At 40.0% G+C, this 26361-nt stretch overlaps 1 protein-coding gene across 1 annotated transcript in view; it reads left to right on the top strand.

Moving 5' to 3' along the window:
* The window catches only part of LOC136749570 (leucine-rich repeat and fibronectin type III domain-containing protein 1-like protein), a 53737-nt gene that overhangs the window by 6768 nt on the left and 20608 nt on the right, over nucleotides 1-26361 (top strand). Inside the window, exon 2 of the mRNA XM_066703989.1 lies at nucleotides 13733-15130. Coding sequence (XP_066560086.1) covers nucleotides 13752-15130 — 1379 coding nt within the window. The 5' untranslated portion in view covers nucleotides 13733-13751. The remainder of the gene's footprint in view (nucleotides 1-13732; nucleotides 15131-26361) is intronic.

Below are 26361 nucleotides of genomic sequence, written 5' to 3'. Positions count from 1 at the left end.
CAATGTCTACATTGTATTTCTGATCAATTTGATGTTATTTTAATGGACAACAAAATAGCTTTTCTTTCAAAAACAAGGAATTATCTGCTAATAATGCCCAACTTTGGAGCTATACAGGGCATGGCCCACTTTTTACACATTAAGTACATTGTAATAACGCATACTTACACTGTACTTATGAATAACTACTGATGTTGTTTCTGAGTATCTACTATGTAAATACACTGTAACTAGGTAAACCTATTGTAAAGTGTTACCCGTTTACTTTAAAACTGGAGATTAACCGTGTGCATTAGCTAGTGATTTCTGAAAAGTTTTACAATTTCCCTGTAACCTCGATCATTTGATCGCTCGCGAGTGGTTATATCATTTAATTCATCATTCATTTACTTATTTTCTATGTGGAAGCTCAGGGAAAGTGCTGGTGGCTGCTCAATACAACAATTAGGTCAGTGTTCTGTCTCATAACTCCCAGTAGCCTGCAAACATCAGCAACCTACAAACTGCCTACCAGTGGCAGTTTATAATTAATCTTACACAAAAGTGGAGAGCAATATTAAACTCTTGATGGTCTTCTTTCCCCACTAGTTCTCAAAACCATCCTCATTACTCCAGACACTTAACACACAATTACGTGCTGTTTTGCTCCTACACAACACACAATCACACAGATATTTTATCTTCCTTGATTATTTAAATTGCCTCTCATTACAAAAAGCAGGGCTTGTTTTAAGTGTGAACAAGTGTGGTTTTTACCAGTTAATTGCGCTCCAGTAAATTGAGTTGTGCTGTATCAAGTGCCTTTCCACGCCGCTGACTGATTTTAATCTTGTCTCTTTTGTGTGCACATCTCTTTCCCCCCATTTATATGTATACAGCTGTGTCATACTGAAAACGTGTATTTCACCAGGTTTCATTTCATTAATAACTTTTGGTAAAAAAAAAAAATATATATATATGTACAGTGAGGGAAAAAAGAATTTGATCCCCTGCTGATTTTGTATGTTTGCCCACTGACAAAGAAATGATCAGTCTATAATTTTAATGGTAGGTGTATTTTAACAGTGAGAGACAGAATAACAACAAACAAATCCAGAAAAACGCATTTCAAAAAAGTTATAAATTGATTTGCATGTTAATGAGTGAAATAAGTATTTGATCCCCTATCAATCAGCAAGATTTCTGGCTCCCAGGTGTCTTTTATACAGGTAACGAGCTGAGATTAGGAGCACTCTTTTAAAGGGAGTGCTCCTAATCTCAGCTCGTTACCTGTATAAAAGACACCTGTCCACAGAAGCAATCAATCAATCAGATTCCAAACTCTCCACCATGGCCAAGACCAAAGAGCTGTCCAAGGATGTCATGGACAAGATTGTAGACCTACACAAGGCTGGAATGGGCTACAAGACCATCGCCAAGCAGCTTGGTGAGAAGGTGACAACAGTTGGTGCGATTATTCGCAAATGGAAGAAACACAAAATAACTGTCAGTCTCCCTCGGTCTGGGGCTCCATGCAAGATCTCACCTCGTGGAGTTTCAATGATCATGAGAACGGTGAAGAATCAGCCCAGAACTACATGGGAGGATCTTGTTAATGATCTCAAGGCAGCTGGGACCATAGTCACCAAGAAAACAATTGGTAACACACTACGCCGTGAAGGACTGAAATCCTGCAGCGCCCGCACGGTCCCCCTGCTCAAGAAAGCACATGTACAGGCCCGTCTGACGTTTGCCAATGAACATCTGAATGATTCAGAGGAGAACTGGGTGAAAGTGTTGTGGTCAGATGAGACCAAAATAAAGCTCTTTGGCATCAACTCAACTTGCCGTGTTTGGAGGAGGAGGAATGACCCCAAGAACACCATCCCCACCGTCAAACATGGAGGTGGAAACATTATGCTTTGGGGGTGTTTTTCTGCTAAAGGGATAGGACAACTACACCGCATCAAAAGGACGATGGACAGGGCCATGTACCGTCAAATCTTGGGTGAGAACCTCCTTCCCTCAGCCAGGGCATTGAAAATGGGTCGTGGATGGGTATTCCAGCATGACAATGACCCAAAACACACAGCCAAGGCAACAAAAGAGTGGCTCAAGAAGAAGCACATTAAGGTCCTGGAGTGGCCTAGCCAGTCTCCAGACCTTAATCCCATAGACAATCTGTGGAGGGAGCTGAAGGTTCGAGTTGCCAAACGTCAGCCTTGAAACCTTAATGACTTGGAGAGGATCTGCAAAGAGGAGTGGGACAAAATCCCTCCTGAGATGGTGTGCAAACCTGGTGGCCAACTACAAGAAATGTCTGACCTCTGTGATTGCCAACAAGGGTTTTGCCACCAAGTACTAAGTCGAAGGGGTCAAATACTTATTTCCCTCATTAACATGCAAATCAATTTATAACTTTTTTGAAATGCGTTTTTCTGGATTTTTTTGTTGTTATTCTGTCTCTCACTGTTAAAATACACCTACCATTAAAATTATAGACTGATCATTTCTTTGTCAGTGGGCAAACGTACAAAATCAGCAGGGGATCAAATACTTTTTCCCCCACTGTATATATCTATATATCTATATATATCTATATCTATATACACTCACCAAAAGGATTATTAGGAACACCATACTAATACTGTGTTTGACCCCCTTTCGCCTTCAGAACTGCCTTAATTCTATGTGGCATTGATTCAACAAGGTGCTGAAAGCATTCTTTAGAAATGTTGGCCCATATTGATAGGATAGCATCTTGCAGTTGATGGAGATTTGTGGGATGCACATCCAGGGCACGAAGCTCCCATTCCACCACATCCCAAAGATGCTCTATTGGGTTGAGATCTGGTGACTGTGGGGGCCAGTTTAGTACAGTGAACTCATTGTCATGTTCAAGAAACCAATTTGAAATGATTCGACCTTTGTGACATGGTGCATTATCCTGCTGGAAGTAGCCATCAGAGGATGGGTACATGGTGGTCATAAAGGGATGGACATGGTCAGAAACAATGCTCAGGTAGGCCGTGGCATTTAAACGATGCCCAATTGGCACTAAGGGGCCTAAAGTGTGCCAAGAAAACATCCCCCACACCATTACACCACCACCACCAGCCTGCACAGTGGTAACAAGGCATGATGCATCCATGTTCTCATTCTGTTTATGCCAAATTCTGACTCTACCATCTGAATGTCTCAACAGAAATCGAAACTCATCAGACCAGACAACATTTTTCCAGTCTTCAACTGTCTAATTTTGGAGAGCTTGTGCAAATTGTAGCCTCTTTTTCCTATTTGTAGTGGAGATGAGTGGTACCCGGTGGGGTCTTCTGCTGTTGTAGCCCATCCGCCTCAAGGTTGTACGTGTTGTGGCTTCACAAATGCTTTGCTGCATACCTCGGTTGTAACGAGTGGTTATTTCAGTCTAAGTTGCTCTTCTATCAGCTTGAATCAGTCGGCCCATTCTCCTCTGACCTCTAGCATCAACAAGGCATTTTCGCCCACAGGACTGCCGCATACTGGATGTTTTTCCCTTTTCACACCATTCTTTGTAAACCCTAGAAATGGTTGTGCGTGAAAATCCCAGTAACTGAGCAGATTGTGAAATACTCAGACCGACCCGTCTGGCACCAACAACCATGCCACGCTCAAAATTGCTTAAATCACCTTTCATTCCCATTCAGACATTCAGTTTGGAGTTCAGGAGATTGTCTTGACCAGGACCACACCCCTAAATGCATTGAAGCAACTGCCATGTGATTGGTTGATTAGATAATTGCATTAATGAGAAATTGAACAGGTGTTCCTAATAATCCTTTAGGTGAGTGTGTATATATATATATATATATATATATATATATATATATATATATATATATATATTACTACAAATACTACTACTACTACTACTACTACTAACAACATCACAGAAAACAACTTTGCAAACTAGGAAATTACAAATATACAGCATATATAATCTGAATACAACCTCAAACATAAAGAACAATAGTCTTTCTAATTTTAATAGAAATCTTCAAAAGTGGGTGCTAAAGAAACTACGGTAAGAGCAGACTTCAAGCAGTATAGATGTCTGCCTTTAAACTACCCAATTAGACTCTCTTTAAAAATCCAAATAAAGTTTAAAAAATACCTTTTGTTTACTTGCAAGTTCCATATGCTTACTATTGAATTGTATTATATTGTAATCCTGCATCTCACTGGGTGCTGTTGTGGTTTGCTGCTCTGTAGTTGTCATTAGTATCGTATGGCAATTGTTTTCTTAAACTATTGTACATGTTGTAATTTTACAGTTCGTGGTACTATAATGAAATCATTTTTTGAAGCAAGTCACCTTGGATAAAGGCATTAGCATAAATAAATAAATGAGCTACAATCAAACCCACAAAAACAAACAAAGAGCCACGGTTTCACTACCAGAAAAAAAGTGTTCACTTTCTTTTTAGCATCATGCAAGAAGAAGCGTTTGTCTGAAAAACCCAACCGCAAACCGCTACGCCTTCTGACATCGGTGCTTCACATCTATTTAACGTGATCCCTGTGCGGAGAGTGTCACCACGACTCACTGCAGCCTGGACTAACTGCTCCTGACAAAGCTTTTATGTAATGGTTTGCTGATACGCTTTCCCACAGCATTTTCTCTCTGTTTGAAGTCTTTTTTTCTTTCTTCTCTGTTTGTTTTCTTACGTCTGAAATCTCTCTGGCAGGGTCTCCAAAATAACCCCCTCGGAAGCTGTTATTATTTGCTTTCTTCATTTCAGTCAAAGGAACTTCCACAAGCACACCACTTACAGCCCAGCATCATTATTCTGCAGTCAAGGCACACCAGACCACACTTACATGAGTTATGTAACGTGTCATTCTTTATAACTTGTGAGCCCTTCTTTTGTTTTTGAAGATGCTGCTGTCTTGGAGTAAACAAAAAAGTGGCGTGATCTCATATTGCTATGTATAAAAATGGCTGAGAGAATATCCTGGAATGTTTTTGAGAATGTATTGCAGAATTGCATTTGGAAATATAATGCAATGCATTTGAAAACTAGTTTCAGATATAAATCTATTTCAGGCACACACCAACAAATATAAGGATTAAAATGTGTGTCAAATCATACCCAGCATATTTTACACGTACACATATTTATGATATTCATTTCGTGATATTTTTAAATGTGTTTTAGGTTATTATTTTCAATATTGCAAGACATATCTATAATACATCCACATTTATTTACCTCTCTAGGTGGTGGCAGTGATAAAATTCTCTGAAACCTGTACACGCACACACAAACACACACACATATATTTCTTTTTTCTTTCTTTCTTTTCTTTCTTTCCCCAGAAAACAATGAGTCCACTTTTGAATAAAAACTTTTAACATATCGCTAATTATATTAAAGCGTGATCTTAGTAGTTCACTATCTAGCGGGACAGACATTTGACTGTTCTTTGAAGAAAAGGCCAAGAGAACTCATTAGTTATACCCCTGTATTATCATGAACCTCAGTCATGCCCAAGTATGACCAGTTATGAACATCATCATGCTCATACAACTCCAGGACTTTCTACCAGCAGCTTGCAATCACACCCTGAAGCATTCAATCTGCTGTGATGCTTTATTTATCTATGTATTTATTTATTTATGTGTGTCAATTGTCCCTGTATATTGTTATATGGTTACATAATGTCATGTCTATCTTAACTCTTTCATTATATAGCTTACTTTTCTTATGATGGACAGCTAAATCAAAAGTAGGCCTATATTGTAAGTGTGCATTTCTGTATAAACATATAGAGCCAGTCAAAGCCAGCCAGTTGCCAATCTTTTATACAACCACGATTCCCCACTTTGATTTCTTCTAGAGCTGCAGGGAACAATGCACATCCATTGTGGACTGTGCCACTGGCTGCTGCAGGGAACTCCTTTAGAAACAATCAAAATCACACATCCTCAGTCAGATATCAACAGCCCACTCCGAAGCACAGCAATCACACTTCATCAACAATAAGTATTCTGGTTAGAATTCAGTGAATTGTGGTTAATCTATCGATTTACTTGGTTTTATTAGCAACTTATTTATTGTAAGTGTTTCTAATGAAGTGTGTTCAGTTGGCGCTTCCACAAATGAAATTCATGGTAACAAAGCCTTTCACGGCACCCTGACCTGATTCACTTTCCAAGGAGGTAAGCATGCCACCCAGAGTGCGCACCGATATGGCAGTGACAGTCACCAAGCATGACACTGTCCTTCCAAAGGGTAGTTACTGCGATTACACTGAAAGCTGAGTGTGTTTGGATCTATCAGAGAAGGTCAAAAAAGGAGTAAACAGCAAAATGTGCCTTGTTTTGAATAAACAAAACCTGATAATACAATATGTATTTATAAAAACAGCATATTAAAACTGGAATGTATCTGAAGATACTATATCTGCATGTGAGGGTATGTTTTACAATGTATATGTTTGGATAAATATTACTTTAAAACAGGGTAAATGATGGTAAACATTTGGTAAAAGCATGGTAAAAAAAGTATAATCATGGTAAAAATAAATAATAAAATTTTACAAATATGGTAAAACTTGTGGCAGAAATTGATTTGAAATATGTGGTCAAAAGAGGGTAAAATGGTGGTAAAAATGTGATATGAACATGGTAAAAACATGGTCAATCATGGTAAAACGATGGTAAAAATATGGTATCAAAATTTTAAAAATGTGGTAAAATCATGGTAAAAATATAGTATCAAAATTTTAAAAATGTGGTAAAATCATGGTAAAAATATGGTATAAACATCATAAAAACTTGGTAAAATCTATTTCTTTATATTAAAGGGAATGGACTAAGGATTTCTGATCAAGTTTCATAGCACAATAGTTTTGACAGGAATGATTGTGGGTATGGAATAATCATAATAATTGGTACTGAAGCCCTGTATATACTAATTTCATTTCACATCATCATAATAATAATTATTAGCAGTAGTAGTAGCAGCAGCAGCAGTATAAGTTTTAGTATAATGTAGTATTATAACGGGAAATCAAATAATATGCTGTATTAGCACTGCAATGAGAAATTATGGTACACCTCAGCAATGTGGAGAGAATAAGCACTTTAAAGGAATTGAACATCTGTAAGCCCATACCGCTGACTGGCTATAAAATGTAAGGTTCAATGCTGATTGGCTATTGATCGTACAGCATCAGAATGCCATTGTGTGAGAATAGAATTTTACTTGTAGCACCATTATTGTCAATGGGACTTTTGGTGTTTTAAATTGATTATAAATCAATAAAAATCGATCATATCCATACAAAAAGCACAAGCACAACATTAGGTATCATGATAAACCACAGTTCGAAGTTTGGTATGTGTAGCGCAAGAACTGTATGAGGAGTAATACAAAGAATAATAAAGCTTTTGTAAGAGAATACGACTGCATATTTTCAAATGCAGACAAATTGGTTTTATAATGACGTGCTTCAGGTAGTTCCTGGCTGATGAGGTCACTTTGCAAAGTTTTCAACAAGCCCCCCCCCCACACAAATGCTAGATATGATCAGTCAAATATCAGTTGTTAGGGAGTGTGCAGTAGTATACAGGCCCATAGAGGCAGAGAGAGAACTCTTTATCTGAGAATACAGGGTGTAGAGCTAAGTTAAATAATATAAATAGAGAATGAGCAGTTATTGTAGTTCTAAAAGAGCTCTGTAGGATGCACATAAGCACATTTTGCTCTATGTGCCAAAGGAAGATACCTGCAGGCCATGAAACATATACATAGCCTATCTATTTATACACACAAATACATGTGTATACACACACAGTTGGTGTATGGATAGTGAACTAGACTATAATTGCATAGTTATACTACAGTTCTATATACTTTTCCTCCAAACAAACACAAATAAAGCAATAACCGAATCTTACCCAAAGAACATGTATACTTCAGGTTATACCTTCAACGATCACTTTTCTTGAAACAAAAGGACTAAACTGTCCACTGAAACGCCCCTACCCTGTACTTCAGCAGCTTTGATCTCCTGATGAGTAACCAGACTGGGATTTCAGGTAATTCAAATCGGGATTCTGAGGGTTAAAGCTCTGAATGTGACGATGAAGCCATCACCCTGAGAAAACGTCTGAATTAAGAAAGAAAGAAAAAAAACAACAACAAAACATAAAAACAACTCGGTCGATTCAGAGATGTTTGCCCAGAGGGATCGCATTGTGTCGTCTTCTTGAAATGAACATGAAACAGTCACACAAAAGAGAGCTGTCGCCTGCCAGATGCAATTTCACTCTCCTTTGAAGGGAGGATGCTTGTACAGGCAATTCCATTAGGCATGCAAGTACCGTTGTGTTCTGCATAGGCCCCACACCTATGCGAGAATCCATTAAGTTGATCTCAAAACTTCTCTGGGTTGATTACAGTCTCGCTGCCTGGCAACACTGTCTTAGAGAAAACAATCCAGCCACTTGCAATTATACATTTATTAGTATATCAATAAGTAAATCAAACAATTCAAAACAACACATTCAAATCAACAGGTTAAAGGGTAGAGAGATGACCTGGCTTCCTCTTTTGCATGTAAAGGATGCCAAAAAAGCTTGACATTCATTCCCTGCTTTTGAAGACATTCTTGGTGATAACTGACACACGTCTTAGTTCTGTGCTATTCTTCCAGCTTGGCCTGCAAGCTCCTTTTTCATTAGGGAATAGTTATTCGGTATCCATTACAGAGAAATCTTTAGGTCTTTATGGATCATTTAGTGTTCAAGTATGTATGTATTGTACATGTTGTTTCTGTAAGGACTGGTGACCGATTCTGTGGCTGTTGTGGCTCATGAATGAATTGCAAGGATCTACCCGATTAAGCTGCTAATGCTGTAAGTCTGAATCAAGGAACTGATTAAAGCTTCAGATTAGCTCGCTAAAGGAAGTGATGCTAACCAGTTGATGCAGTGCAGCCGTACAGGTAAGGATTACAACGGCAGTTTAATTGGGAACACTGTTTTTGTTACTGTTACGGTATCTTTCTACTCCATTCCAGCAGTGAAGGCTTCAGCAAGCATTTGAGGACACGCCAACATTACATCCTCGACTGAATTAATTTGTATAATTATTTTCTTATTCTGGATTATTACCATCATCGTTTTGTGCATAACAAGCTTCTTTAGAACTGCACACGAGCAACAAAATCTAATAAGAAAGCCAACGCTTGCCTTCCATTTTCATTAACACATTCTATTGTAGGGAAATAAATGAGTCTTTAAGTGTGTGGTCCATTATGGGACACAGATAGCAAAGGCAGTGCAAGGACGCATTCGTCTGACAGCGACGGATTCACAGACCAAACGTATATACGGAACATAGCAGGAGCCCCACGATTTATAATTCACAACATTGGGAAGCTAATATCCCTTCTCCTAAACTCGTAATCTATTCAATTCCCTGTTGCTATGAAACTGGCCCCTTCTGTTATTGGAGGCTGGGTGTTTGGCGAGCTGCAAGAACACATTACATGTCTTGATGAATGTCCCGGTCTGGCGATTCAGTGCTGTTTCTCACCTTCCCTCTGAAAACAGTGGTTTTATCTAATGGGGTGCCTGGGGATTCTGTCCGACTTTGCTGGTTAATAGATGAGCTCAAGCACGCCCTTGTGCATGAAAGGAAAAAGGTCCATTGATACAGATGAGCTATTTATAGGGTCATTACGGGACAGAGGAATTTTCATTAGTGTTAAGGAAGGCGAGTCACGATTCACACAGTTAAAACATTGTGTCGTATTGAGGTACCTAAGGAACAGCCAGGGAATGTGATTTATAATTAGAGTTGCCAGCTTCCTGCATTTATTCAAATTCTTTAGATGTTCTGATAACACAAATCAATTGCCAACAATGACCCTCTTTTACCACCAGAAACAGCAGTCAGGTCCAAGCAGGGAAGTTCAATGCTGCAGCAGGTGTATTGAAAGTGTCATGCCTGATGGCAGTTTAAAGGGCATCATTTCCTAATGCACACCAGTACATTCCCTCTGAGTTGTTGTCTTGTTGCTATTTATATTTAATCATATGTGTGTCTCCAGACAGCATATCATCATTTTATTGAACAGCTGGTGTGTGCTGATTACACCACGTTTACACAGAGAAAAGCCATTTGTTTCATTTATTGACTTTTCTGATTTTAACTGTTTCGTCAGCAAAGCAGCGAGAGCTGTTTTAATGGTTGTCTGGTTGTCTGGACCTCTCGGAAGCCCGTGCTGTCTCATTATGTACCATTTTCAGTGTGTTAGGTATAACTGCGTGTGTCCATGTGGTAAAAACGTGTTTCCTACACCATACAAAAAGCCACAAACAAAAACAGAAGGACATTAAACATGATCCCTCACTCAATTATGAAATAAATTAATTTAATCCATGTTCGATGAAGACACGATGGGTACAGGTTTGTACTCTGAGTTTAATATGTAGGTCAATGTTTTGATTTGGGCCTTAGTCAATATAACTACATATTTACCAGCAGTCTTCAGTACTGGTCCAAAATAGGTTCAGAGTTTTCATGTTCTCTCTTTGCATATGTTTCTTATTGACTTACTTGTCTCAGTTTCTGGTTTAGATCAGATTAACGTGATCTGTGGTGACTAACAGATGAGCTGTAAAACCTGAAGATCCAATTACTGTTAGGGACAACAGATTTCTTCTAGATGTTTTTTTTTTTTTTTTTTTATAACAGCTCTTGTTTTTCCTCTTGACTCTTGGGTAACAATTCAGACAGCTGGACTAAAAATCAATATTGATTCCTCACTTTTGATCTAGGGGCAGTGCACTCCCTGTTCCTGGACATATTCCAGCAGGTTCTATCATGCGTAAGCCATCAACGTGACTGTGAAGCGGACTCATGGCTAGGGAAGGTCCACAGACTCCAGCCAGAGCTCATAAAGAAATTTACTGGAGCTGCTCTAGTAGACCAATGCCATCCATGTTTTGTTTTTTTTGTTTTTGCCCAGCTTATTGGGGAAGTTTAGATTGACTGTTGTTTTCAAAAGCTGACAACCTAATCTGTCTCTACTGTGGCCATGGGAAGCCTGGGAATTCCACTTTTTTTCTCCTAAGGACTCGAATTGAAAGCTATTCTTGGCTCTGTCGGTAAATAGGATGGGGGTTCAGCTGTATAGCCCTTCCAGGCCAGGCCAGTCTCATTGAAGGATGCTGTGCTGAGCGGCTCAATGCTACAGTGCACTGCACCAGGGCAGATTGTCTCTAAATGAGATCCCCTGCTTCAGACAGTCTTTTCACATTCAAGATCCAGTTCACAAACCATTTACTCTTAAGCATTTTGGGCACTGGAGGAAAGAAAACCCCCATTTATCTTGTGTCCTGAGACAGTACACGCTGATAGTCATAAAAAAAAAAACTGATGTGTTTTCTTCACCTTCTTTCGTTCCCAGCAATTTCTCCTGCCTTCTTCTCAGAGCTGGCAATACCTGACACACAATTAAACACTAACCCTTTCCAAAAACGTCATCTCCAATAACAAGTTCTGAGCTTCCTAACAGTAGCATCCTACTCAACATGCTTTTAGCATTTCCCAAAAGAGGGATTACATATCAAACTAGCTTTCATAATTCTGGGCCATATGCTATTGCAATTTTGCCCAAGAAAAATAAATAAATAAATAAATAAACTAAATCTGGGAGCTGTTATCCTTCATACAGGAGTGTACATTGTTCATTATGTTCTGTAAATACTGGAATATTCTGCTTATATCCCCAATAAGATCCCTAAACCATACACCTATTGAGAATAAAATGAAATACATAAATATGGACTTTATGATAACACCAAATGAGTACAAAGTGAGTTATTTTTCTCCATTTCATAAGAACAAACTTTAAACAAGATGTCACAGTCTCTCTCCCTCCGTGTCTTTTGTGTACTCCAAAGTAGAAAGACAAGGATGCACTTAATGATCTGATACTAACTCCCATGTGCATAACCGTGCATTAAGAAATACAATGTTTAATTTATAAATGGGATGGTATGTATATTGGAAAAAAAAAGGAACACACAGTAGAGCATCACTCTTTAAAGCATCGTACAGAGGAGAGCTTTGTGTGGCTGATTTATGGGGTGTGTTGCTACTGGTTGGCTGCATTGGTGGAATTGATTTAGTCTGCTAAGTAAATGAGGCTGGCAGAAGCTGAAGAGAAAAAAACAACAAAAAAAAACAAGAGAGAAAGAATAAAGCTCTCCCAGGGAAACAAGTGTGGAATTGTAGCTTTGAACAAAACACCTGTTTGAGTAGGTGTTTCTTAATCACAGTTTTGTTTGGAAATGTTTTTCATTTCTCTCTATACATAAAATCTTGAAAGCTACATTAGACTAGCATATGTAGACAGTGAAAAAAACACACATCCTCTGTTGTTTTGTTTTGTATATTTTAGTTTTTTAGTTTTTTTGTTGGGGGGGGCAGTTATACAAGTTTTTCATTGTTCAATCACTGCAATGCAACCAATACAATAACAACATCAACAGAACTGCTTCACTCTTTTCTGTTACTCTTCTCTGCTGGTTTGCCAGGTAACTAATAAAACAGGTTAATAAAAAAGGGCAGGGAAATGGAATGCAGAAAATATATATGTTCTTTTAAGCTGTTTATTTGGAAAAGGAAGTGGAGATCTTATTATGTATTTACTTAAACATGTGTGGTCTGCCTGCCCATACTGCATAAGACCGGGCTCGACGAGGATCACTCGTGAGGTGTCGTGTTGCCGTGGAGACCTTGCGATGCAGGAAAAGCTTTATTCCGTTCGCCATCTCAGCCAGCCCTCACCTCACCCATCCACAGCCACACTTCACACCTCCCAGAATCACAGCATTATGTGTAATGCAATGTATACATAACAATGCATAACTATAATCTACTGCTGGTTTTATGGTACTAAAGTACTAAATATTATTTTTTTCCCCTTCATTGGGAACATAATTCTGTTCCAGGCCCTTTAGTGTTAAACCACTAACCACATCTGTTTCACAAGATCTGCTAACCAGATGAACATTGTGTGTGCGTGAATATGCATGCTTTTTTTATCCATTGTTTGTACATGCTTTCTTTTTTTTTTTTACAAAACTACTTGTCTTCTTTGGGTACACAGACAAAGAGATCTCTCTAGGTTTCGTTAAGAGGCTGTGAATCATGGTGACATGACACAGGTACATAAGGGGCTTCATGAGCTGTAATAAACCATGCAATGGACAATGACAATGGCACTCTGTTGCTTAATTTGCTGAACCAAAAAAAATATGTTCATTATGTTCAGGCAAATATGAGTCATCTGACTGCTTACAATAATGCAGGATCAAACAAATCTTGATTATATGAGGCGGAATAGATCACTGCTGCAATTTTCGAATACTAAATATATCTATACATATTTTGATAAATAACTGTACTTGGGAAGTTCACATAAAGTGATTTTTTGCTATAATGAGCTACATGAATGCAGACTCGAGAAGAGAAATATTAAATTTCTCTTCACTTAAACAGCTTTGAAATGCTTTGGATTAGCCTCTACCCATTTCCACAGTAAAATGAAATAAACCTCCATTTAGGTCACATGGGTTCTCAATTACACTGTGCAAGTGTTTTTTTTCCCCTCCAGCCACAATACTTTGATAAGCACACAGGGATGTGGCAGGTTACTGACTTTCCTTTTGTTTTTCTCCTTCCCTCAGTTTCGCAGACAGCTGGACCATGGACAGGCTGCTGTTCTCCTTGCTGGTGCTCACCATGTCAGTGAAGGCACAGCTATGCCCTAAGCGCTGCATGTGCCAGAACCTGTCCCCCTCCCTGGCCATCCTCTGTGCCAAGACCGGTCTGCTCTTTGTACCCACTGTCATCGACCGAAGAACAGTGGAGCTGAGGCTGACTGAAAATTTCATCACGGTGGTAAGGAGGAAAGACTTTGCCAACATGACCAGCCTCTTGCACTTGACTCTGTCCAGGAACACCATAAGCCAGATTATGCCTTACACTTTTGCCGACCTCAACCGGCTCCGGGCCCTCCACTTGGACAGCAACCGCTTGACTGTAATCGGGGACGAGCACTTCCGGGGCCTGACCAATCTGAGGCACCTGATTCTGAGCAACAACCAGCTGCACGACATCTCGCCCAAGTCGTTTGATGACTTCCTGGGCACCCTGGAGGACCTTGACCTGTCTTACAACAACTTGGTGCACATTCCCTGGGACACCATCTCGAGGCTCACCAACGTCAACACCTTAAACATGGACCACAATTTGATAGAACACGTTCCTCTGGGGATCTTCGCCAACTTGCACAAGCTGGCCCGCTTGGACATGACCTCCAACAAACTGAAGAAGATCCCCCCTGATCCTCTCTTCCTGAGAATCCCTGTCTATGCCAAATCCAAAGGGTCGCCCCTGACATCGCTGATCCTCAGCTTTGGGGGGAATCCTCTCCACTGCAACTGTGAGCTGCTTTGGCTCCGGCGCCTCACCCGGGAAGATGACCTGGAGACCTGTGCTTCCCCCCCAGACCTGATGGCCAAGTATTTCTGGACCATCCCCGAGGAGGAGTTCATCTGCGACCCCCCGGTGATGACCAGAAAGTCACCCAAGACCTTTGTCATGGAAGGGCAGCCTGTTAGCTTGAAGTGCAAAGCCAATGGTGATCCAGACCCAGACATCCACTGGATCTCCCCCGAGGGAAGGCTGATTTCCAACACTTCCCGGATGACCCCCTACAGCAATGGCAGCCTGGAGATCAACATCACCTCAGTGAAGGACACGGGCACCTTCACTTGCATCGCTTCCAATGCCGCTGGGGAGTCCACGGGCCACGTGGAGCTGGTGGTCAACCCGTTGCCTCACCTAGCCAACAGCACCAGCCGGGTCCGAGAGCCAGAACCCGGGCCCTCTGACATCCTTACCTCCGCCAAGTCCACTTCCCCCTCCGGCAACGACACCAAGATGCAGGACAAGAATGTAGTGCTGGCGGAGCTCACCATGAACTCGGCTCTTGTCAAGTGGCCATCACAGCGCCACGTCCCAGGGATCAGGATGTACCAGGTCCAGTACAACAGTACTACTGACGACACCCTCGTCTACAGGTAAGACTTATGCTGTTTTATGCTTTGCCATTGTTGTTAGAATAAGTCTAGTGTGCCATTTTTTCAGATCACTGCAGTGACAGAGCAGAGATGGGCTGAGTGTTGGAATGGCGCCAGTCAGTGCCTTTTTATAACCAAGTGACATTCTGACAGAGCGGATGTATTTGCATCCTGCAATGAAATCTGCCACAATGATCCAGTGGAGATGACAAGGGCTGTGCCCCTCAATCCTTCACCCGTCTCAAACAGTGTTACTTAGCTTTGCAAGCCAATGATCTCTGGGATTATTTTTAGTTTCCCTGTTATTGTTGAAAAAATAACTTTTCCCCCAGTGGGGAGCCTGAACAATACCACTCAATGAAAGATGACATCCTCATATCTGAGTGTCAGAAACAGCCTTTCAAAAGAGCCGTGCTTAAGACTGCTGCCCATCTTTAGCTCAGCTGTTAAACTGTAGCCCAGCAATCGATAGCTCTGATCTAGTCTCTCAACGTCGTCACACTAAATCTCTCTAACTTGGCCGCTCCCCTGCTTTTCTCAACAACTTTACTCAACTTTACTTTACCTCATTCATTTTCCCAATCGATTTTTGGACTATGCTCATAATGTATTCATCTGGAGTGTGCATAAATATTGACAGCCTTGCTATCACTGAGGTTTGGCTGTGCTTAGTGGATGCAAGGTAGTACAAATTTGTAGTGGACAGTTCTTAATTATGATACAAGCATGCAGCGCTTTAATCTCTACAACTATATAAGCAAGAGTTCTAGCAGCTAATTATATCTTAAAGAAGTGGGTCTACATGATTTATGATACATAATTATGTTTTCCTTGCTATTTTTATTTTGAAGCATTCAGTAAATCTGCTTTTTGTATTTTACCCATTGCTGTGACACGCATTTTCTTCCTTCCAAACCAAATTGAAAACCAGCGAAGCCGAAATAATATAACACTGATGTAAAACATCATGGGCTCTAATTTATTTGATCAATACATTTCCTGCTTTTATTACAACCATCAACACCTCTATCAATAATTAAAGTCATTAGATTATGCATTATGTTTCTGGTTACTTGTTTTGTTCACTAGCAAGATCAGAATTCATTATGAGGCTGTTATGTTGGGGAGACCTTCCAGAAAACATAAAAAGTATATGAGGTACATATTGGGAGTATAAGTGAAGAGTGCACAATAAGAAAGTTTTTTTGAAAGAGATTTGTAATGACTTAAAAATCTGTCACAGCTAAGCACATTTCAGTACAATGCATGATATGTACATTGCAGACCAATTGATAATATTACCCAGAACACAGTGTCCTTGGTTCTACTGCCTCATTCATCAATTCCTGCTGTTCATAATTTCAAAGACCAAGTGGGTGAATTGTATGTATTTTTGACAGATAAATATATAAATAATGACACAAATAGATTAGAATTATACAGAATAATTGAATTTTATAGTGTATTTGTGCAATTCAATTTCCTTTTCTTTGTTAGTTTGTAGAAAAATAGCACTTTTTTCTCTTGATTTGGGAAGTAAATAAGACCCCATGCAATGAAAAAGCTGGCATGGATTTTAAGTTTTCTTTAAGTATTTTATTTTCAGAGAAAAAATAAAACTATGTGGGAGGGATAGATGCAGGAAAAAACTATCCTGAATCCTTGATTTGAACAATTTATATAAAGTAGACTTTATGGATGGTTCACAATATTAGCTAATAAAATACACAAACAGCTCACTAGCGTACAGTTGAGATATTGCGCTTTGCTAACAAGAAGACCTAAACGTCCACCATGAACAATACAGATCAGCAGTATCTGTCATTTTGAGAGCCAGCTAGTGCACTTGATAATCCAGTGAAGGTCTGACAGAGTGGATTATGGGTTTTCTGCTGAGAAAACAGCCTCAATGATCCAGTGGAGAGAACAAGAACAGGGCACCCCCATTCCTCACCCATCATACACAATCTTTCCCAGCTTTGCAAGCCCATGTCTTCTGGATAGGATTTTATGTGTGCCCCAGTGGGAACCCTGAACAATGCCTCCCAACAAGAGATGACACATCCTCATAACAAAGTGTCAGGGACATCTTTAAAAAGAGCCCTGCTCACCCCTTCTGCCCATCTTCAGCACTCAGCGGTGACACGGGAGCCCTGCGATCGATAGCGCTGATGTAGTTTCTCAGCGCTGTGACACTAAATCACTCTACCTCGGCCACAGTGGCACTTCCCTCCACTAATTCTTGAAGACCGATTTCACCCACTCACTCAGTTTCAGACTGTGCCAGGATCTCATTCATTATTCTCAGGCTCACTTGTACAGAGACACAAATAGAAAAACACAAAAAAGGTGTGAGGGAACCTTGCTACATTTTGGAGTTATGTATCGATCCACTTTACCACAAAACTAGCATGTACATTATAATATTTTTGCATTACAACAGCAATATAAGACCTGTAATGATAATCTGTAATATTGTGATACAGAGTTTTTCTGTGCAGGTTTTGTAAATACAACTAATAAGCTATTAAATATCAGGCAAATTACAAGAGAATCATATTGATACTTGTATTCAGATGAATTAATATTAAATACCCACAGATACTTCATTTTGGACTTTTACCTACCTCAGTGTGAAAAAAAAATCGAACTAAAAACATTTTAATAAACATATGAGTCGCGCCCACTAGATGCTTCAAAGAGCTCCTTATCGAAAAGCATTTGATGTTTTGTATTCAGTATGCATTTGCTTGTAAAATGGCATATTTCCTTTTGCTACTGAATAAACACTTAGCCTTTTTGAAAGCTTTATAAATATGGTAATCAACTAATGCTGCATGTAGTTATTATTATTGTATTTCTAGTACCCATTCTCAGTTCATGCTACACAGGTTTGGCTTCAACTCAAACCAAAGGCATGTAAATACATCTAATAACCAGGGAAATAACAGTGACACAGCATGGATAATGACTGGCTATGTGGTTCTATATGAATGCATTTATGGAAATAACAGTGATGACAATGGAAATTATTGGGTGCTTTTTCTGTACGAATGCATCTTACTGGAAGACTCATTCAGCACATTTACATGGCACACGTATTAGGAAGTTTAAGCATTCGTATATAAAAGTTGTGATTTATTTTGATTGCTGACATGCATCAGAATTCTTGATAATCCACATATACAGTACATGGCAAGAAGAATATTGTATTTGCACTTCCCACTGCAAAGCTAAGTGCAATGGAAGTATTTTTGAATTTCACCTATAATTTTGACGACATCTGGTGTTCTTGTAGAGACTGATTTTTCATTGTTTGTGTATTTTGTCACATATGGAATTTAATATTTTGAGATTGTGTCAGTCTGTGTGGGTCTTAATGAAAAGTGATGTGTTGAAGCTCTTTTAAAAGGTTCAGCACATCTTTTCTCTCCATCGAGCTGCATTGCAATTTCTAATTCCAATCAAATCCTAAACAAAACCCAAGTTTTACACTCCAATCAACAGTAGCTGCTCTTTGAACCTGTTTTACATTTCAACGACTTTAAACACAGGCATGTTTGTGGGTGCAGCCTCGTATGCCGTGGGAATACTAGAGGAATATCCCACCCTCAATATTCTGAATATTCAGCTCAATATTCTGAATATTCAGCGCTGAAAGATCTCATGTCACATTGTGAAAATGGTGTTAACATTGTGAATATTCAGTATTCTGTGGAATATCATGTGTGGGAATCTGTTGCTCATCACAAGATATCTTTTACATGAGGTAACACACTGATAATGAACTATGCATTGGGAGACACGATCAGAGGGAACACATGGCGACTTATGTTTGGCAAAGTATGTCAAGCACGTGAGATTTAATTCAGATGAACCCATCTTGCACAATTCACCTTGTGTAATTAGTCGAGGAACCAGCAGGGTGACTACATCCCTCATATATAATTCATTAAAGCATGCGGATGGGCAACGTGTTGGCAGATTGGCACACATTTAGGTCTCCTAGTCCTAGATAGTTCTCGGTTCGTCATTCGCCATTTGACCGGCTTTTATCAGTGCAGAGCTAACAACTGCAGCACCCCTTTCTCCATCTGAACCGGTGATCTGGGTAACATACAACTGCTAGATTGGAGGATAGATCACCTTGTTGGAAATTATTTTGACACTGACAGGAAGGAGGTTTTTTCCATAATGTTTTAGCTTACAATAGTCCTAAAACAAACCTGGTATTTGTAAGTTGCTTCCAAACGTATCAGTGTGAATTAGCAACCATGGGACGCAGCGAAAACAGGGAATAAAAAGACAGTATGAGAACAGAAGAGCAACAGGTTAAGGCAGTGAAAGTACGCAGGAGCAATAGGAAATGTGACTGCCTCATCAACAACAGCTCTACAAGGTGCTGGCTCAGATACACAGCCAAGTTGAAAGAGCTGATGAAAAGGCTCTGTGCACTGCGATGTTCACCTGTTGTTTTGATTTCCTAACACAGTGGCCTCCTGCACAGACCCAGTCCTTTGTTTATAGTTAACACATTACAGAAAACTGTGAACACGTTAGTTATTGACCATTTAAGCAAGTCTTCAAGCAAAGTGTTCAAAGCGAGTTGTTGATTGAAATTAATTCTGCTCCATGACTGCTGAAGAGTGCAGTGTGGAAAGTAAAATGACTGCTGTGTACTGGTACCATAAATTCGAGCCTTCATATTATGAATAACTTGAAATTTAGGTTATGAGGGGAGATGTCTCTTAATTCCCAACAACAACGGTTTTCTACCTTTTGTCAAAGGAGAGAGGTATTTTCCAAAGAGTAGAAGATTGGGTACTGTGGTATGACATTTTTATTAAAAAAAGATAATAAAACCTTTGGTGCTGTGAAATATTTCTACACACACTATAGACTAAACATACTGGAGAAGCATTAACTGAATGGAATTTGACATTACAGTATGATAACAACCATGAATGAGAAAATAAAAACACATCAACGAGCAAAAGCAAATCAACGAGACCCTTTTCTTCTTGTTCTCCGAGGAATGTCGAAATGTTTGTTCAGAGACTAAGAAACCAAAAGGCAGGAAGGTTTCTCCACAGAGCAAAAAGTTTGAACTATTGATTGCATAGCAAATTACCACATACAGCATGTGTCCCTGATTAAGTCTTAAGAACTGCATTGCAAACTCCTCTTGCTCAGGCCTGGCAAAATCTATACACAGGCCTTGGTTTCTTCTAAATCTTCAAACTGCTTTCGAGATGCCCCGCTGAGGGCTTTTTGGCCCTAGGCCTGTCTGACTGAAACAGCTGCTCTCCTTGAGTATCTCTTCTGCACAGTCTCAGATCAGGGTTCGGTTAACCACGCTCTGAAACAGGCCAGCAGAATCTTCTGTCCAGATTGTGACACGTGAAGAAGCTCATGTAAATGCTTAGATAGGGAATTTGATTTTATGCTTGCTGAAGCAAAGGCTGCAGTGTGTGTGATAGGACAATTAAAATGTTATTAGGATGCCGCCGAAAGTCCCTCCCTATTAGTCTGTTTAGATCATTAAAAAACTCAGTAAATAGTTTTTATTCATTGCACGAGTACGTGTTCTGCCCTCGAATTCGTCCCAATGAACATTGAAGCATACAAGACAGCAGAATAACAATGACAGGGTCTGAGATGGGTAGCGCAGAATAAATGAATGCAGCAGTGAGAATAAAGAGACAGATGACTGCTTTTAAACAGGGGGCTGTGCAGTGTAAAGGCCCAACTTACTGTACCCTCCGCAATGATTTGGAATTGAAAGCTGAATTCCTCCCCGGCAGAAAACTCACATCAAAAGCTTCGCCTGGCTGATACTGTATGCACACCTTCACGTCGAGCGAGAGAGACATACAGCATGTCAAAGTGGCTTAGTGGAAGGGGACTGCAGATTCGATTACTGGGATCGGCCAATGCCTTTGAAGTCAGGCAGTATCTGCATTCAGAAGGCATCAGCAAGAGTAGACCCACGGATAACTTGCTGATGTGCAGCAAAAGAGACAGCCGGGAATTCGCAGTACACACCCGGAATTAAAAGAGGGCAGAGAGGCTGAACAAGGCTGGACATCAGTGTAATTAGACTGACAGTGTGAAAATAAAGGGCGATGTTAAGATTCCCTTTATCGCACAGTTGGCCGAGAGCCTGGCAGCCCAGCATTGAAAATGATTTTGGCCACCCCTCATTTTCTAAATGTTGCTGTTCATCAGAAATAATCTACTTTTCATTTAGCTTAAATAATTAAATACATTAAATAAATAAAGGACCATCACCAATTAATAGGGATTCTGATTCCGAGACACAAACAGCTACATTAAAAGACAAAAGCCTGGCAGACTGAGAATACATTTTTGTGGCATCCGATTCATTTAAAGCGTCTTACTCAAGTGTAATTTTATTTTAGTTTTTATAGGGGGGAAGAAAATGCACTTGGTAAATGCTTTAGTTGACTTTAAATAAATAAACTGGCTACACTTAAGGGCCTTAAGATGGTTTGATTTCACTTCCTGAGTTTAATATTGAGGAATGTTTTTCACTGTAAAGAAAGACTGCTGTCACCTTATCTGAAGGAGCCTGTTAGCTGTGAGTGTTACCCGATGGGAGGACTAATGGTTTAGCTGTCAGTTGAGCCAGATTACTTAGTTAGGGACCCCCAGGTAATTCACTGTATAGATTAGATTGAACGAGAAAGGACACATATTTATTGGCGTAGAGCTTACTCTGATTCAACAGGGAGTTTAAACCCAATAGCGGGATATAGACACACAGATAAAGTGACACCCAATCAGATGGATTCAGGGAGGCGTCTACAGTAGTTCGTTATAATGACAGATAGATATTGGTGCAAATGTCCAGATAATGACACATGCTTTAGAAGTGATTCAGTATTATAATTATTATTACTGATAGTAGTAGTCATGCTTTAACCTAAGAACAATTACCGAAGATAAGTGTAAATGTCTGAGTACCTCATTGTGCGTTCTTTAATGGAAACCAATTTCCACCACGTTCCAGCACGGTCTGTTTGGGAAGAAGGTAGTGTGAATAATACATGCGTATGATGACACAAAAGACAGAAATATGCTTTTCACAAAGTTACACGTCATTATGTAGGTCATTACATCCATTCTAAGCATTCAATTTATGTTCATATCCTAATCTATTTATTCCTCACTTTCAGACACCTAAATAAAGCTAAATTGCCTCAGGTGTCCCCATGCTGTGAAACCTTATTCGTGAGGTGTGGGTTAACTTCAGTGGGCAGGTAGCTGGAAGTGATAAATAGGCCTGGTTTGGCTCAACAGCATTGCTTGTTGGGTGTAGTTTGTATTTGGGAGTTGGACGTTACCACCATAATGAAGGTGAAAATACAGAAAAACAAAAGCGGACAACAGAAGTCCTTTAACAGACCACCGTCCTTGGCTCTCTCTCTCTCTCACTCTCTCTTTCATCTTAGTGAGAGGATCGCTCGTGTTAGACGGCTTGCACCTGCACATTCCTCTCTCCACAGATACTCCCCTCATTAAATTGTCACTCAGGGGCCCATAGGAGAGAGGTCAGGCGCTGTCACTGCAGGAGCCAATGCATTTCTCATTCACCGGCTTACATAAGCTGAAGCCAGATCAGAGAGAGAGAGAGAGAGAGAGAGAGAGGAGGCACTCCGCAAACATGCTGATCTAAGAGGGACAGACATGAGCTTCTAAATGATGATTATTTATTATTACGCTCACAAGGAGGACCATGTTCCGTCACATTTTTAATACAGCACGCTCATTACCCCAGCAGTGTCTGCCTGGTGAGCCTAGATTTCTGAGGCATTCATTTAAGAAAGGTTTGAAAGCCCCACGGCATATGGAAAATAAAACACACAAAGCTGCACATACTGCACAAAGCTTTATTGGCATCAGAGCCAGCCAGAACAAATATTTGAGCCACCACCATAATGACGATGTAAAACATTATTGCTCCTTCACTGCTAGGCAGCAGACGACATCAGATAGAAACCGAACAAGCTATTCTAACAAAATAATACAAAACATGCCTGAAAAAATATGTTTAAAGTATATAACAGTTAATATAGTCACAGTCTATTGAAGCAATATACATAATAAAAGCATACATTTCATTTTATAGTAGCATTATACCCTGTAATGGGTATTACAGGCGACACAATTGACTCTGGTCACTTAACTGCCCTTAAGATCAGGTATCTATAAAGGGCATTCATGTTTAATTTAGTTTTTTTAGTGTATGATATTAGTGGTGGTATATCACATCTTAATAGGGCTTGAACATTTCTGTGCAGCCTCTTCTTTTTTTCTCTTGTCCCAAGTTTCTTGACGAATGGAGTGTTTGGTCTTTCACAAGACGAGCTTCAATTCACACTTGCGATGCAAAAGGCGCAAGCGTGGCAATTAACGTGTCACAGACAATAATCATGAAAGTATCAGCCTGAATCATTGATAACAGTCAACGATTAATATGACAGGTTGACACACTGACGCAAAATCTATTCTTGGCCAGCACCACAGGATCCTCCCTGGCTGGTGCCATGCCTGAAAGGTATGCCTATGTTTATCATGTTTATTACCCTTGTCGGTTAATTGCAGAGGGCCCAGATACTGATGACAACCTGGCTTTGGGGTGTTTAAGGTTTTAATGATAAAGAACATGCACAGTATGTGTTCTAGGCAAAGTTTTTGGAAGAAAGGCAGAGTGTACTGCAAAGACATACCAGTCTGATGACTATGATTGCTGCCCTTCATCTTACGATTAGAACTGCTTTACTGAGTCTTCTGTAGAGCTCTGACACTGATTACCTCTATGCTAAGTAGTGCAGTTTCATGGTCTCAGTGTAGCTCGATTTTGTATGATTTCATCCAAATATGTTACATTTTGGCCACTTTTTGTGTGGAAATGATCAAATTAATTATTTTATGTCTGTTTTCTTCATTGGCCCCTTCAGTCTTTTAACATTGCTTTCAGATCACCAGGTGCATTCATTTTGGCTCTGGAGCATAAGGCAAAAATGTTATTTGGCCCATTGTGTTTCAATTATTATACCTCCTTGGAACATTAAACATGACTCTAGAGCCACTTCTCTCTGTCTACAGCAGGGTCTATTGTCTTGAGGTCTGAATATGCTTCATTTGCAGGTAAGCATGGCACCGAGTCCACAACATGCATGACAGTGTTCCTGTTCTTAATAAAGTCATTGTAATTCACTTTTATAATGAACCTCTTCATACTTTCCAAATTGAACTGTGTATTTTTGCCTACACATTATTTTCAACTCCAGGAGAACAAGTGGTACCTTAAGAACTATGATCTCCAGCAATCTACATTACCTGTGAGTACAGAGGGAGGAATAAATACAAATCTACATGTACAGCCCACAGTTTTGTGTGTATATTCATATGAATGGCATCTTGTAGATAATTCCATCAACAACCAATAACAACAGGTTCTGCATTAATGTAGTTTCCCTGGTTGTGGTAAATTAGATTAAGAAAAGACAGTGGTCCTAATCTCTGGCTGTGGCCCCTGCGTCTCCCCTCTCTAAGCTATTTTTAAATCACCTAGAACGACGCAGGCTATCTTGGGACGAGAGACTTTGTGCGACAGATGTTTGCGGAGGATTGCTGTGGGATGTGTTGCAGGGTGGCGGGTGCTTGTATCCCCCTGCCAAGAAAATTAAGCTTTTTTAATGACTTCAACCGTCAAAGAGAGCAGAGCGCAAGCCAGCTTAATTATCTCACTTGCTGTTTAGCGGCAAATCTATCTAATGACGCTTGAGACACTGCACGGTAACAACACAGGCCCTCGTTTCTAAACACCCGTCACCCCCCGCCCATCCCAACCCACTGGAGTCGATTCATGTCCCTTGTTGAACCTGGAGAAACACACATCCACATGGCAAGGGCTTCAAGATGCTCTGCTTCCCCTCCCACCAGAAGCCTTACCCCATAATTAATCATTTGCTGAACTGGAGCAATTGAACGCTGGTCTCAAGTCTTTAAACAAATGGCAAGCTGTTTATGTTAACAAGTCATTTGTGTCTTCTGTGCTCAGAACCCGCTTTCGAAGTTCTAAGCCTGGCGGATTCCGTGATACTTATCACTGTCTTTTGGAAATCTCTCCCGGCTCCATCACAGTTTCTGTGTGGTTTGGAGAACGGCGCGGGTGATGTGAAAAGTTTGAAGACTAATTCAATTGCTAGAGAGAGGTCAGGTTACACTGTGCGAGGAGGCTGTCAGCCTACCGCCACTTCACTGCTTTATCCAAACCTTGATATGATGTAAGCTCTTGCTATTATCTCACACATTTTACATCACATTTTTGATGGAGGCGCACTTAAATAGCCTGTGTTACATTTTCAAGTCAAATTACTGCAGCATAAAACCTACCGGAACTAAAATGTTCGCCTGTCAAAATCAATCCATCAATCAATCACTCAGGGTGGGAAAGATTGAGGCTTGGAGAGATGTCATGAAAAAATTGAAATACAAAAATCTGGCATTATATACAATGTATGCACATATATTCTTCAATTCATGTGTATGTTGTGCAACCCCCCCAAAAAAAGATATAAACGAGGACATTTTCTCAAATATATATATATAAATATATATCAAGCCTTTTTTTAGGCAGTACAAATACAGGCTGCAATGATACATTGTCCCTGTAATCCCTGAAAGAGGAAAAATCCCCTTTATATTCTAATATTAGAAGATTTAATTCACACTACAGCATCACATAGATTCACACCTTGGTGCGTACTGAGGCTGTTAATTGCTTAATTCAACTCTCCAAAGCAATAACAGTCAATCGTGAAAATACATAAACAAAAAACATACAAACAAATAAATAAGTAAGACATTAAAGAGTTAGGCTGGGCTGTTATTTGAAGCTAATCGATATCATTACAGCATAGCCTCCGAGCCTTTCAAATCCAGGATTTCATTAGTAAGCTCTGTAGCTGACAATTTGAAGGCTGGCTGGCTGGTTGGAGACGGACGTGGGAGCAGTAGATTGCTCGCTGGGCAAGTACTGGCAGGACCAGGATGCAGACGCATCTGCTTTATTAAAGGAAAAAAAACATTTCTCTCTCTCTCTCTCCCTAGGTGTGTGGGTAGAGCAGGCAAACCCCCCAATGAGACACGCCATCCTAGGCTTCAAATTAAGAACTGAACAAATTATATGTAATGGATGG

The sequence above is a fragment of the Amia ocellicauda genome, chromosome 5, assembly GCF_036373705.1.
Source record: "Amia ocellicauda isolate fAmiCal2 chromosome 5, fAmiCal2.hap1, whole genome shotgun sequence".
NCBI lineage: Eukaryota > Metazoa > Chordata > Actinopteri > Amiiformes > Amiidae > Amia > Amia ocellicauda.
The sequence above is the reverse complement of the archived record's forward strand: the minus strand, read 5'-3'. Positions and strand labels throughout refer to the sequence as shown.